The 14605-nt window shown below is 35.0% G+C and overlaps 1 protein-coding gene across 1 annotated transcript; it reads left to right on the top strand.

Moving 5' to 3' along the window:
- The first annotated feature begins 223 nt into the window (after positions 1-223).
- On the top strand, positions 224-4714 carry phox2bb (paired like homeobox 2Bb). The gene is made up of 3 exons (XM_052573794.1): positions 224-1118; positions 1795-1982; positions 2315-4714. The coding sequence occupies exons 1-3, from the start codon at positions 878-880 to the stop codon at positions 2738-2740; spliced, it is 855 nt and encodes a 284-aa protein (XP_052429754.1). The 5' UTR covers positions 224-877; the 3' UTR covers positions 2741-4714.
- Positions 4715-14605: the final 9891 nt, after the last annotated feature.

A 14605-nucleotide genomic window follows, 5' to 3' on the forward strand; every position in this document is an offset into this window, starting at 1 on the left:
CTATTTCCAACGCGTCATTTGCACTCAAAATATAATTTCCTTCTACATTCTTCAGAATGACGTAGCTTGCATAGGCTATGTATCCTGCTAAAATAAGCATGTATTATTTATGATAAACACAATGGTCTCTTCAGCTCCTGAAAACAAGCAAGTGCGAAACCAGTGTCGTGCAAAAGAAAAGAGAAACGGAGAGAAGAACAAGAAAAGGAGACGGGGAAATACTATCGAAAGTTCAGCCCAAGGTATACCACCGGTTTAAATGCTTAAAAGCTTGGGCAAAATTGGATCAGGGAGAATCGTCACCCAACTTTCATTATTTCCAAGTGGTGTGATTGAATTAAAGGGCAAGATGGCGGTTTGAGCGAGAGGGCTATACGTGGTGGAGGGGGCTGGCGCGTAATGGTGGGGTATTAAATTCTAATTAGAGATGCAGGGGATCAATGATAGGGAGGTTGGACAGCCCGATCCCCCAGTGCCAGCCCAATAGACTGATGAGTTATTGTCATGTAAAAAAGCGCTAGCAATAAGACCCAAACGCCGTGCTATTGTCCAAGCGGAAAGAGCCAAGTTTATTATGAGGACTATATGCTCTAGAGACCTGGGGCTAGGCGGCTCCTTGGGAGGCTTTTCATAAAACAAGGCTCAGCTCCTATAAAGGAGGGCAGTTTTTGAGCAGGCGCCGAGCAGTGCACATCTACCCACGGCACGAGCCACCTTCAAACCAGTAAAAATTCAGCCGCCACAAGCTCCCCAACTTCGTCTGCGTTTTGGCTTGCTTTTTTCATGTGCTCCTCGCCAATTTAATTTAATTTGAATTTGACGTTTGTGTGTATTTTTCTTTGGGAGTGCAGCTTTCCTTCTCCACTGAGCCTTTTCAATGTATAAAATGGAGTATTCTTACCTCAATTCCTCTGCCTACGAGTCCTGTATGGCCGGGATGGACACCTCGAGCCTGGCGTCAGCCTATGCGGACTTCAGCTCTTGCAGCCAAGCCAGTGGCTTTCAGTACAATCCCATCAGGACGACGTTTGGGGCCACCTCCGGGTGCCCGTCGCTTACACCGGGCTCCTGTAGTCTGGGCACCCTGCGGGACCACCAGAACAGTCCGTACGCCGCAGGTAAGCCCAGAGTCACCTTTAGTTCGCCAGCTGAGAGGCACAAGAATCATGGCCCCGGTATATAGGACGCCTTGATTGCTTTCGAAAATGGAAATGTGTTTAGTATTTACCAAACGAAATTTGCTTACACAAATGAAAGAATTTATCACGTTAGAAGCGATTGCAGGCAGGAGTAATTCAGTTACGGGGTTACACTATCCCAGTCACACCCTAACCGCCAACAAAATTATCTTAAGCTGCCAAAATGATAGGCATAATTTATTTATTTTGCGATGAGACATAAACCTTCGAAAATAATGAAATAACCAGGGACTTAAGCTTATTATTGACACTGGATTGAAGATGCAGTAGCAACAACAGAAGAGAAAGAAGCATTTATGACAAGTTTCCAATCCAGTTTCCAATAAAATTTAATTAACAACAGTTTACAGATAACAGGATTATTCCAGATTTTCATAACTTTATCTATCACGATTTTATCTTATTTTAAACAATTTATAATGGAAGTAACCACTGAACAGACTTAGTTTAGAAACATTATTTAAATTATTTTATTTTCATTATGTGAATTAAAAAGTTGCATGTTTTACTACAATATATTTACGGTGGCATGTATATATTTTCTTACAATTATACTTTCACAAATGGTTAATATCTGTCTTATGTATTTAAACAGTCCCCTACAAGCTGTTCACCGACCACGGAGGTTTGAATGAGAAGCGGAAGCAGAGACGCATTCGGACAACTTTTACCAGCGCGCAGCTAAAAGAGCTGGAGCGCGTGTTCGCTGAGACTCACTACCCAGATATTTACACACGAGAGGAGCTCGCGCTAAAAATCGATCTCACCGAGGCTAGAGTGCAGGTGGGATATCCTCCACTTACTTCTTAAATTTCTTACTTCTTACTTCTTAAACATGATATTTAATATTACATGACTTATGATATATGATATACATATTTGATATATATATTTGTTTAAGAGTTATGTAGAATTTAATAGTTCCCAGGCTATACATTTCAAAATGTTAATACAGATATGTGCACTAGTAATAATAATAACAATAATTATATTAACTTTACTAATATAATGAACATTTATAATACATAATGACATCGTTTATATTACTCAATATAAATGTAAGTACAATGCCATGTAAAATATGTTTTAAAATATGAGATGCGCATTCTCTACAGGTGTGGTTCCAGAACAGGCGTGCCAAATTTCGCAAACAAGAACGTGCAGCCGCTGCCGCAGCTGCGGCAGCAAAGAACGGGTCTGGGAAGAAATCTGACTCGCGAGAGGAGGACAGCAAAGAGGCAAAGGCTACCGATCCTGATAGCACTGGTGGGCCCGGACCTAACCCAAACCCTACTTCCAACTGTGGTGGACCAAGTCCTACCGGCGGACAGGTCAGCGCCACAGGGAACGGCCCGGTTGAACAGGTGAAGACGTCAGTGGCTGGTATGGGAGTCACTGCGCCGAGTCAAGGTTGGGCCTCTGCCCCGGGCACCATCACCTCCATTCCGGACTCTCTGGGCGGACCCTTCGCTAGTGTTCTGTCATCATTACAAAGACAGAACGGAGCCAAAGCCACTTTAGTAAAGACCAGCATGTTCTGAGTTACTGCTTGATGCAGAAAAGAAACGACGACCGCGAGATTCAACAAACACACAAAGTAAGCGTTTACTCTAGTCACCGACAACTGATAACTGATAAAAGGAGAATGTCAAAAGAAGGAGAGAGCCCTGTATCTCTATCCACTGGTGTAGAAAAAAAGAGACCACCTCTGGTCCTCATTCGACTAATTTCGACACCATTGGTTTACACCAGAAGCTGGATAATAATACCATACACATTATGTTAACATTGTGACCTTATCCGGACTGTTTTGTTTTGGTTGTGGTCGTTGACATAATTTCTGATGTATTCAAGTAAACTAACCAATAGACTGCGATACGCGATCCTGCTGCAAAGAAACCCCACTAAGGACTCATGAAGATACAATGTCATTATTCAGTGTCATTATACATGTCATTATATCTTGGCACCATAATTATTTGTTTACATTGACTCTAAACGTACCAGTAGCGCAAGTTACATGTCTGTCTGTATTACAGAACACTGCCAAGTGTGGCACTCTGTTATATATTTTTACCTAAATTACCAAGTCTTAGAGCCAGGGGCTCTGCAAACATTCATCTACATATTTACTATTAATCTAAGGCAAGTTGTTCTTAAATGGCACAAGTACATACGTCATTGTTGACAGAAATACGTAAACGTTTTGTGTGTCTTTCTACAGCTGTGTTTTTGTGGCTCAAATTGTATAGTGTTAAAACGTATTGACGTCCTAGATAAGCATAGACCACATCCCCCTTGTAGTTCACGAAGTCTTTATAATGTTTTAAAAGTTACAACTGGTGCATTCTTTGAAGGAAAAAGGGAATGGATACAAAGCATTGTATTTATTTTCTATATTATTTGCATGTTGTCTTCTCCGTCCAATTTTTTTTAATGATTTCACCTATTTTGTGAGCATAATGTAACACGTTTTTGTCCAGGATTTGAGAATAATTTATATGTAGGTAATGGATGCTTATATTTAAGAAGGAAATATTTCTACATGTGCACATAGTTTTTCAGGTGTATACCATTGACATGGCTGTTGATGATAAAAACGATTATGATGCAAAAATAGTATTGTCCCGTTTCCTTTTTAAAGTATTCACTTAATTTAAATGAAACATTGCTAAAAACACAATATTCAAACACAAAATCTCATCCAAAACATCTTTATTTACATTACTCCGGATTCCGGACGACCGAGAGGGCGTATATCGGTTGTATCCTGTTCAGCACCTTGGACAGCCGCACAAGGCGCCGGGCTGCTGATAAACAGATTCCGGAAAATTATGCTTTCACGACACTGAAATATATATACACTGTTGTTATTGTTTTTATAACCACATACAAACTACATTTCATTAGAAGTTTCAATCCTCATTAGCAGTACTTCAAAATTAATAGCTTTTCATACCACACACACATTGATTTTGCATTGTTTGCTTTATACAATAGACTAAGATAGCGATGGTTTACACTGTATTACATACAATAGACAGAAATATATACTGCTACTTTTCCATATAAAGTGCAATCATTCTTATAACATCGAACCCAATAAAGCAATACAATGAAGCAAATGTCTGTTTCAAATAAGCATATAGATAGCTTAATAAGGAAGTATTTAAATGCAATACAATAAATGATTACAGTAAGGCAGGGTTTCATCACTTCATAAACGAAAATGATGAAAAATATATATGTTTAACTGGATTTCACGCGACGTTGTAGGGGACTCTGCGCTTATTATTCTAATACAGAACAACACAACGACATTTCAATGACGAAAATCAGCGCTGTGTCAAACTAGCTATGAGCAATCTATGTTTACGTATAGACACAGACACATATTTCTAACTCGTCTGGTTTGACCTAACATTTGTTACGGTCTAATAGAATGTGTGCTTTGCTTCCTATTGCATGCTACAGACTTCAGATCAGCTTCGTGCTACAGGATAAATTAGTTAAGTAGTACAATGAAGCGAGCACGGAAGCGTTAATTTTAAATTTTAAATTTTACATATTTAAATTAAGGGAAAATTATATATATATATATATATATATATATATATATATATATATATATATATATATATATATATATATATATATATATATATATATATATATATATATCCGGCCTGTGTCTCCTGATAATTATGTCTCTAGCTCTGAAAGTGTCTCTTTACATGTTAGGTTATAAGAACATTCGAGTATATATGCGCTTTAGTCGCTGTCTGTTCATGAAGAGCTGAAAACATTACAATGAAAACAATGTTTCATTCATCCAATAAAAAAGGGTAATGACTGACATCTATTGTTTTTTTTTAACTCAAGCCAACGAAATAATATATAATATAAACAATAATATGTGTGTGTGTGTGTGTGTGCGTGTGTGTGTGTGTGTACTTGTTTTTCTATTCTGGTGGGGACCCAAACCTGAATACACACAGACTCATGGGGACTCGTGTCACGATGGGGACCTAAATTGAGGTCCCCACGGGTAAACAAGCTAATAAATTACACAGAATGAAGTTTCTTGAAAATCTTAAAATGCAGAAAGTTTCCTGTGAGGGTTATGTTTAGGTGTAGGGTTGGTGTACAGAGCGATAGAAATTACTGCCTGTACAGTATAAAAACCAATACGCCTATGGAGAGTCCCCACAAGGATAGCTGACCAGACTGTTTTTATTATTATTTTTAAGTGTATAATAGCCTATACTTTTTGCGTAATGTTAAAATTTTAATTTTTTAAATGTTTTAAGTTTACATAAAATTTAAAACTAGTGTTTTATTTTCACCATTTCATTTGTAGTGAGGAATCTAGAGAAGGGCACAATTGATAGGTGAAGGGTGTCCTCAAGACATTCACTTATCTGGCGGTGGTCTACCCTTTACTCTCCCAAAGTAATAACGGTGACAATGTTGCGTTAAAGAGAGAGTAAATGGCCGTTTTTCATACTTGTGAAGTCTTTCAATATCTCCGCTCCTCTCATTACAGATGTTTATACTGCACAGCGCAGTTGTCATTTATTCCTTTGTACTAACTACAGGTAGGAACGATTAATCTAATAATTAAGTTGAACGTATTTTTTTATAGCTAGCAAATTAAACATAACTGAACAATAAACAAAATGAAAATGATTATAGATAACCTATATATTAAAACCACACTGTAGGTACAAAATCCGTTAGTCTAACATGGAGCAGTTGACTGCATGATGCTGACTCCTCACAAAGCTCTTCACGACAAGTAGACCAGAAATCGATTTCAACTACATCTCTTATTTCCGTTTTCTCTGCAGAAAGAAGGATTTCAGAAGTTTGCCTTTAAAAAGCTTGTTTGAAAGTGAATTACAAAGACATATTCAGATCTAAACAATTTTATACATTTATCATTATATAAAAAAATGGTGGGCCACAATGAGAAAGAAGGGAAGTAAAAATGAATGTTTATAAGCAGCTGCACATGAAATGTTCCTTCTGAATAGGCCCAGATACATTTCAGTATTTTTGTAATTTAATGGAATTTAATGTAGTCCTATTTTGTGTATTTTTTACATTATTTTCCACACACTATGGTATATATTAATATGTATGCAGTGGCATATTTACATGTAGGCATTTTGTATTTTTAATTAAAAAAAAATAATAATAATGTATTTGTGACCATCTGCAATTTAAGGCACAACAATAAAAAAAAAAAAAAAAAAAAAAATGGGAGGGGAGTGGGGGTGAAGATGTTTTCTTTTAGCAGCTTATATTGTTGTTGCTGAATTGAGATTGAGATGTAGTGATCCATAGCATAACGAGTCTTGTCATAGAGAAATAGGGATTGTGCGTTCTTGTGTCGTGACGTGTAGTTCTGAGTAAAGGTATGCAGGACTGATGATGATTTGACAGTTCAGGTTAGTCTGGATTATCCTCTTCTTGTGGTGGAAATTAATTTCAGATTTCATTCTTACAGATCGATAGACAGTAAAAGAGAGACATAGAAGAGGAGAAATAAGTAAAACTCAATTTTCTATATGCAGCAGACACACACAAAGAACAATATCTATGATTTCTAAAAAGGGTGAGGCCAATACAGTTTTTAAGTTTAGTTTGAGCGCCCTCTCCTGGTACTGGCAGTTATCATATCGGACAGGAGAATAAGAGAGCAGGTAAAACGAAGATAATACATTAGTTGTATTTGTTAATTCCCATTAAACAGAATGTGTGAATAACATTATTATTATATAACTTTATTCTTCAAGGAATCATATATACTGTATATATATATATATATATATATATATATATATATATATATATATATATATATATATATACACACACACACACACACACACACACACACACACACACACACACACACACACACACACTTATTTTATTTTCTTCTCTTTTTTTCCAAACATTCACCAGGGGTTCTTTGCTCTGGCCCTCATGGACAACTTTGCTGCTAAATACTGAAAAATAGTAGACCTCGAGGGCTAGAGTTAGGAACCCCTGGAATAACCTTTCTGGTGGTGGTCTTTATCACATTTATTAGCACTATGGCCTACAATCTGAGCTAATGACATATATTGGTTTCTATCAAGTGCATGTACTAAAATATATTCTGCAATTCGAGATCACAATATAAGGCACAAGCTGATATATTTTTTTTATTTGTAATTTATGTCACAAATAAATGTGAACACAGTGCACTTATACTAAAAAAAAATATGAGAAAATGAAACTATTTAAATGCATAAAATAACTCATTTTACAGTATATTCTGGCATTTATGTCTACTGTTGATTACCAAACCTTTTCACATTTTTATCACTATCTGCACTATGTCTCATCTATGAGTATGCAATGTTGGAGAGCACACATTTGGGAGTTTTGAGAAGCTGAATGAGCAATAAAGCTATTATTTAGTACATGCCGAATGTACATGCCGTATGTACTAAAGCGATTATTTCCTAATCTGCCATTCGATAATTCAATGTCTAATAAATCATGAATCAGTTAGTTAAAGCTGCAGTAGGTAACTTTTGTAAAAATATATTTTTTACATATTTGTTAAACCTGTCATTATGTCCTGACAGTAGAATATGAGACAGATAATCTGTGAAAAAAATCAAGCTCCTCTGTCTCCTCCCAGTCGTCCTATTGCCATTTGCAGAAATGCATTGCTCCCGTTAAGAAACAACCAATCAGAGCTCAGTCCGTAACTTTGTTTGTGTTCAAAATGTAGAGAAATGTATATAATAAGCGAGTACACCATGAATCCATTTTCCAGACCGTGTTTTTAGCATGTCCTGAATCACTAGGGTGCACCTATAATAAGTGTTAATATTCTGACTATTTTAGATTGCTTCGGGGGTACCGCGGCAGAGTAACCCAGTGCCTTTGTGATTCTTCATAGACATAAACAGAGAGAAGTAGTTCCAGCTACGATGTTCTTCCGCAAGACGCAAGCAGTTCTGTTTATTAACCGCTAGAGCGTCAAAAGTTACCTACCGCAGCTTTAAGTTGGCTTGAGAAAGCCAATTTACTGATATTTTATTTAAACTTATTATTATTCTTCTGAGACTAAAATGTTGAACTCTAACACCTTCTAGAACTTTAACTCTACAGACTCCAAATTCAGCCCAGTTCTTTAGACTGGTCTGAAGTTAGGTGCTATATCTTTTCTAACTGATCTGACTTAAAAATCTGATTAAAGATCATAAAACCCCCATGCAATTACATTGAAAAGTTTCTGCTCATCTATCTATCTATCTATCTAGTGACATGCTAGTAACTTGCTAATCATGCTAGGAACATGATAGTTACTTGCTAATCATGCTAGGAACATGCTAATCATGCTAGAAACATGCTAGCAACATGCTAATAACTTGCTAATCATGCTAACAACATGCTAATCATGCTAACAACATGCTAATCATGCTATAAACATACTAGCTACATGCTAGTCACTTGCTAATTATGTTATTGACATGCTACTTAATTGCTAATCATGCTAGGGACATGCTAGTAACAAGCTAATCATGCTAGAATCATGCTAGCAACAATCTAGTAACTTGGTAATAATGCTAGTGACATGCTAGTGACATGCTACTTGCTAATCATGCTAGAAACATGCTAATGACATGCTAGTTTTTTTTTAAACTTAATCCTTTCAAACTTTTTCAACTTTTCAAACTTTTTGGTCAGGCTTTCTCAAACCAACTTAAAGTTTTTATCTAATTGTGACTTGCAATGCTTCGGCTTGCGCGCTCTCCGCACTTCCGTCAAACGGTTTGGATCAGATAATAAATGCGAGAGAGAGAATGGTGTGGACTGCAGAAGCACACAGGTGGAGCAGAGAAGCAAAACTACTGTCCAGAGTTTCAACTGCAGGTCAGTTTCATCTGTAAATATGCTGGTTTTTCTTTGTTTACTTGGTTAAGCAGCAGCAACCCATTGCTCACCATCACTCAAAATACTGTATAAAGGACAGCATTATTATCTATTGTAATGTTACAGCAGTAATTTAGAAGAAAATAAAAAAATATATATAATAGGTTTAGGGGGAGTTATGGCAGACTACAACACAACACTTACTAAAATCAACAATTTTACTATAAAACAATGGTAACCACAAATTAAAAAAATAATTTACAAACAAATTCATTTAAAAATAAATACAAAAATGGTAATACATTTGCTAAAAAATAAATAAATAAATAAAACATAAATAAAATAGTTACTGTACTTTTACAATAATAAAAGCATGGTTAATTTTTGTAAGGGAAAAATATGACATGTTCAAGCTATTGTTGTGATGTACTAATTTTGACATGTTTGCAATTTATAAAGTACAGTTTTGTTAAATCTTCAGTATTAAAGTAATGAGAGAGATATATATCAGGGCAAAATAAAGAGACTGAAAATAAAAATGTAAGTGAATGTGCAGTTTAGGGGAGAACTTTTAATTATTTTGCATGTCCCCAACCTAAAGCTTTAAACTTTTTTTATGTCAGGTCCATACAAAAATTAGTGTTGTCCATGTTTCAGAATTTGTTTGTTTGAGTTTGAGATTTCCTGGTCTGACATTTTTTCCCAGGCCACCCTTAATGGAAATTAATTACGCTGACGTGGTTTAATTTAACACATATAGCAGGCCTACTGTGTTTTCAGCCTCTGCCCCCTCAATATATGAGTAGATGAACACATAAACATAATCTCTAGAACTGCTCTGAGTCACTTCATGAGCATTTTAGCATTAATTAACATAAGCAAACAATGAACATTTATTATGTATTTATTAATCTTTGTTAATGTTAATGAAAATACAGTTATTTATTGTTAGTTCATGCAAATTCACAGTGCATTAACCAATGTTAACAAGCACAACTTTTGATTTGAATAATGCATTAGTAAATGTAGAAATTAACTAAGATTAATATATGCTGTAGAAGGATTGTTTTTGCTTAGATCATGTTAACTAAAGTAGTTAACTAACATTAACTGATGGACCATTATTCTAAAGTGTTACCCACTTAAATTAGCAGTCTAATATTGATAAATAAAATGTAATGCCACTTTTCAACTCTCATGATTTTCAGCCAATATTTATTAGATATTCCTTCCATCAGCATTCTAAGCTGGAATGAAAATGTACCATCTTTTTAAGTCCTATTGGCCTAAATGAACAAGATGATACTACTGCAAAGAAAGCTGTAAGATTGGGTACAGAATCCTTCCACCAGACTTTGAATTCTTACATATAATAACATTACATTGAATAAGTGGCAATAATAAAAGGACATATGTAACCCCCAGCCCCTCTCCCCACATTCAAAGCGAGCATTGATCAAATGTTGTATGCCAAATGTTGTTTAGGACATTCAAGACCAACTCAACCATTTATTCTGTAGCAAATTAGCTTAAAGTGTAAATATGAATAATTAATTTTAAATAGTTAAAATTACAAATATTTAGATCAGCTACCGAATCAATATTACAGTCAAATACTGCTTGGCCAGCAAACATTCAGTATAATTTTATATCAAGTATTATGGCCACAGAAAATAATTTTCTTATGGTACTAATGCATTAACATAAACAGGGAAATTAAACTATAAAAATATTCAGTTAACAGCCTGAACAGAACCATTAGTACCTTTGTAAAAAAAGGAGTCCACACTCACTAAGTCTCTATACTAAACCCTGTCTTATTCCCACGAGGAGTAATCAGAAGACCAACCCAAGAGAGCGAGGGTCATTGAGCAGTAGCATTTCAACTTCTGGAAAGGTCACGCTTCTTGAGTTTGGCATAACCAAAGAAAAATGTGTCATTTCAAGTGAGAAGATGGTTCTTTGTTTGAAAGCTGGCTAGTTTACATGATCAGAATGGGCTTGCAGTTGGGTGTCTCTTTACACATTGATTAATATAACAAGTATACAATCCATGTTATGATAAGGTGATATACACCAATGAATAGGATGCTATTTGTTTTATTTTGATTTTGATTTATTTGACCATTTTGTTTAAAATATGATACTTTTTTGCATCATACAGTAAAAGAAACAAACAAGGTCAGGATAACACAGTAAAGCCCTAGGGCTTATTTCCACTGGGGTCCTGAAACAAAACAAAGATTATTTTGATATCATGGTGCCAATAGGGTAACATTTTCCAGCAATTCTACCATAAAGCATGCATAAACAGTATACAGCATAGATACAATATACAAAAATAATAATAAGTCTGGTTCTCATGCTCATGAGCACTTGGAGATTTGGTTGCTCACCCTGCATGTAGTGTTAAAAAAAAAAGAAAAAAAAAAGTAATAATAATATATATATATATATATATATATATATATATATATATATATATATATATATATATATTTTTTTTTTTTTCATTTATACATATAACATTTCTGTAATCTATATATCCTACCAGTCAATTTTTTGAGCAGTAAGATTTTTTATGTTATTATTTTTTATTTATTTGATCCAAAGTACAGCAAAAACAAAAAGTACAGCTGCCATAATATTGTGAAATATTTTTATATTTAAAATATTTTTTTCCCTATTTGAATATATTTTTAAAATGTAATTTATTCCTGTGATCAAAGCTGTATTTTCAGCATCATCTGATCATCTGAGGACCCAAAGATCAGCATTTATGTGAAATAAAAAGCTTTTGCAACATTATACACTATATTATTCAAAAGCTTACAGTCAATATAATTTAAGACTTTTGGAAAATAAATAATAGAAATGAACACTTCTATTTAGCAAGGACTCTTTTGTAGGTTCGAGTCTCAAGCCGGCAACACCACAACTAAGGTGCTCTTGAGCAAGGCACTGAACCCCCAACTGCTCCCCGGGTGCCGCAGCATAAATGGCTGCCCACTGCACCGGGTGTGTGTTCACGGTGTGTGTGTGTGTGTGTGTGTGTGCACTTTGAATGGGTTAAATGCAGAGCCCGAATTCTGAGTATGGCTCACCATACTTGGCTGAAAGTCACATCACTTCACTTAAAATTGATCAAAAGTGATGATAAAGGCATACATTTTCAAAAGATTTCAAAATAAGTACTTTTCTTCTGAAATTTCTATTCATCAAAGAAACCTGAAAAAAAATCCACTCAGCTGTTTTCACCATTATCATGTTTGTTTTTTATTTTATTTTATTCTTTTTATTTATTTTTTTTGAGCAGCAAATCAGAATTTCATAATTATTTCTGAAGGATTGTGTGACTGGAGTAATGATGCTAAAAATTTTGCTTTGAAATCTCAATAAATTACAATTTGAAATATATCCAAATAGAAAACAGTTATAGAAAATAGGCTAGTAAAAATATTTCACAATTTTTCTGTTTTGCTGTTCTTTGGATCAAATAAATGCAGGCTTGGCGAACAGAAGAGACTTCTTTAAAATATATTAACAAGCTAGTAAGCTTCAAAAAGTTTTAAGTTCAAAAACTGTTGACTGGTAGTGAATACTATAGGCAACTTTAATTTTTTCTCAAATTTCTTGCTTTTAATTGGCTTAGGAATCTATAACTGCTGGACAATAACAAATAATAATGATTTGTTTATATACTACAAACTATTTTTTTTATCACATAATAAGGCAGAAGCCCTCCGGCTTCGAGTATGAATGAAACGCACACTGCAGGAGAGTTTAGCGCTCTGTGATGACCCGTCTCTTTGAGTTTAAATATATATTTATTCACACCAGCTCTTGAAAACCTCTATGCAGGGGCAAAGATTACGCGGGGGACGCTTTTAATATCACGGAAATTCGTCCCACGCAGTTTTTCGGTCAAGTGTGTTTGCATAGAGTATATATATATATTCGTTTCTTATTAGCGCTTCACACTTCAGTCCAGTCGGTGGCGGTAAATGCACCAAAAGTTGGTTTTGCATCTGCCATTAAATGTTATTTTAGAAGAAGATGAATGTTTTCGCTGCGCTGATGTAATTGATCAGCGCCGTGCTGGTGTAGCTAGCGCCGCACTGTCAGTTCAGTGCAGTGTTGCCAATTTGGGGATTTTGTCACCAAACTACTTTCTCATTGTAGCTGCGACTTTTTTTATTGATTGCGATAAGAAGCTATTTTAGCTATATTTAAATTAGGGCTGGTAATTGAGCACGTTAATTAGATTAATTATGGAGATAAACATAACACGTTAAAATTATTCACGCATTTAATGCACTTGCCCCGCCCCAGAACTATGTGGATCATCTGCCATTTCGTACAGTCGGTTGATGACTAATATGAGGCAGAGCAACAACTTACTGCGTGATGAAGCCTAGATAATAATTTTAAAATTCAAGATATGGGACAAAATGCCCCATTTGAAATTTTATCTCATATTTAAGTCACATAGTTAAGAAATAACACAAGACAAATTAGATCTGTTCATCTCCAAGCAACCCACAGCAGCATTTCATTTTTTAATCCACGTTTTGAACGAATTGGGTGAACCATTTGGCACGTTGAACCATTGGCCATAATTGCATTGGATCTGAAGTGGCGCTACACAGACTCATCGTTGTATGACATCAAATTACCGCAAGAGTGATTCAAAAATACAAGTAGCCGTATGCTCTATGAGGCTCTTGCGGTTCTTTGATGTCACACACCGATTGGTCTGATGGTTATGATCTGCTTCAAGTCGAACAAGCCTAATGACCATTCATAAAGAATAAAGAACCATTTACTTCAGTTCAAAATGAATCAGCAATTTGAATGAATCAAACAAATGTATAAATGACTCGATGACTTAATCATTAATATTTACTCATTTAGCTCACGCTTTTATCCAAAGAGACTTACAATTGCTATATATGTCAGAGGTCGCACCATTTGGAGCAACTGGGTTTAAGTGTCTTTCTCAGGGACACATTGGTGTCTCACGGTGGATTCAAACCTGGGTCTCTAACACCAAAGGCATGTTTCTTATCCACTGCGCCAACATTACCACCACCTACTGGCAGCTTTAGTTTATTATTTAGAGTATCATTTAATTTAAGAAATAATTGTATACTGTTTTCATAGTAATAATAATAATACAATTTAAAAAAATAAATTAAAATTATAGTTAACTCAACCAAAAATTACAATTGTGTCATTTACATGGTCCAAAAGAGTATATGTAATTAATTTTATCAAACAATATATTTCTTGCTGAACCTACTTTTTGTAATCTCTGTCTGATGCTTTGCACAGCAATGACTTTTAATGATCTTTTCCAGAGTAATTTCTCCAAATTTGATGTGCGATTAATTAGATTGATTAATCACCACATCATGTAATTAATTAGATTACATTTTATAATCTAATTAAAATTATACATCCCA

The sequence above is a fragment of the Carassius gibelio genome, chromosome B14 (genome assembly GCF_023724105.1).
Source record: "Carassius gibelio isolate Cgi1373 ecotype wild population from Czech Republic chromosome B14, carGib1.2-hapl.c, whole genome shotgun sequence".
In the NCBI taxonomy this organism is placed as follows: domain Eukaryota; kingdom Metazoa; phylum Chordata; class Actinopteri; order Cypriniformes; family Cyprinidae; genus Carassius; species Carassius gibelio.

What these genes read in the sequence shown, in the direction of transcription:
- phox2bb (XM_052573794.1), top strand. Translation starts at nt 878, where the DNA reads ATGTATAAAATGGAGTATTCTTACCTCAATTCCTCTGCCTACGAGTCC. An exon ending in GAACAGTCCGTACGCCGCAG is followed by an intron (nt 1,119 to 1,794) that starts GTAAGCCCAGAG and finishes GTATTTAAACAG; the next exon opens with TCCCCTACAAGCTGTTCACC. An exon ending in TCACCGAGGCTAGAGTGCAG is followed by an intron (nt 1,983 to 2,314) that starts GTGGGATATCCT and finishes CATTCTCTACAG; the next exon opens with GTGTGGTTCCAGAACAGGCG.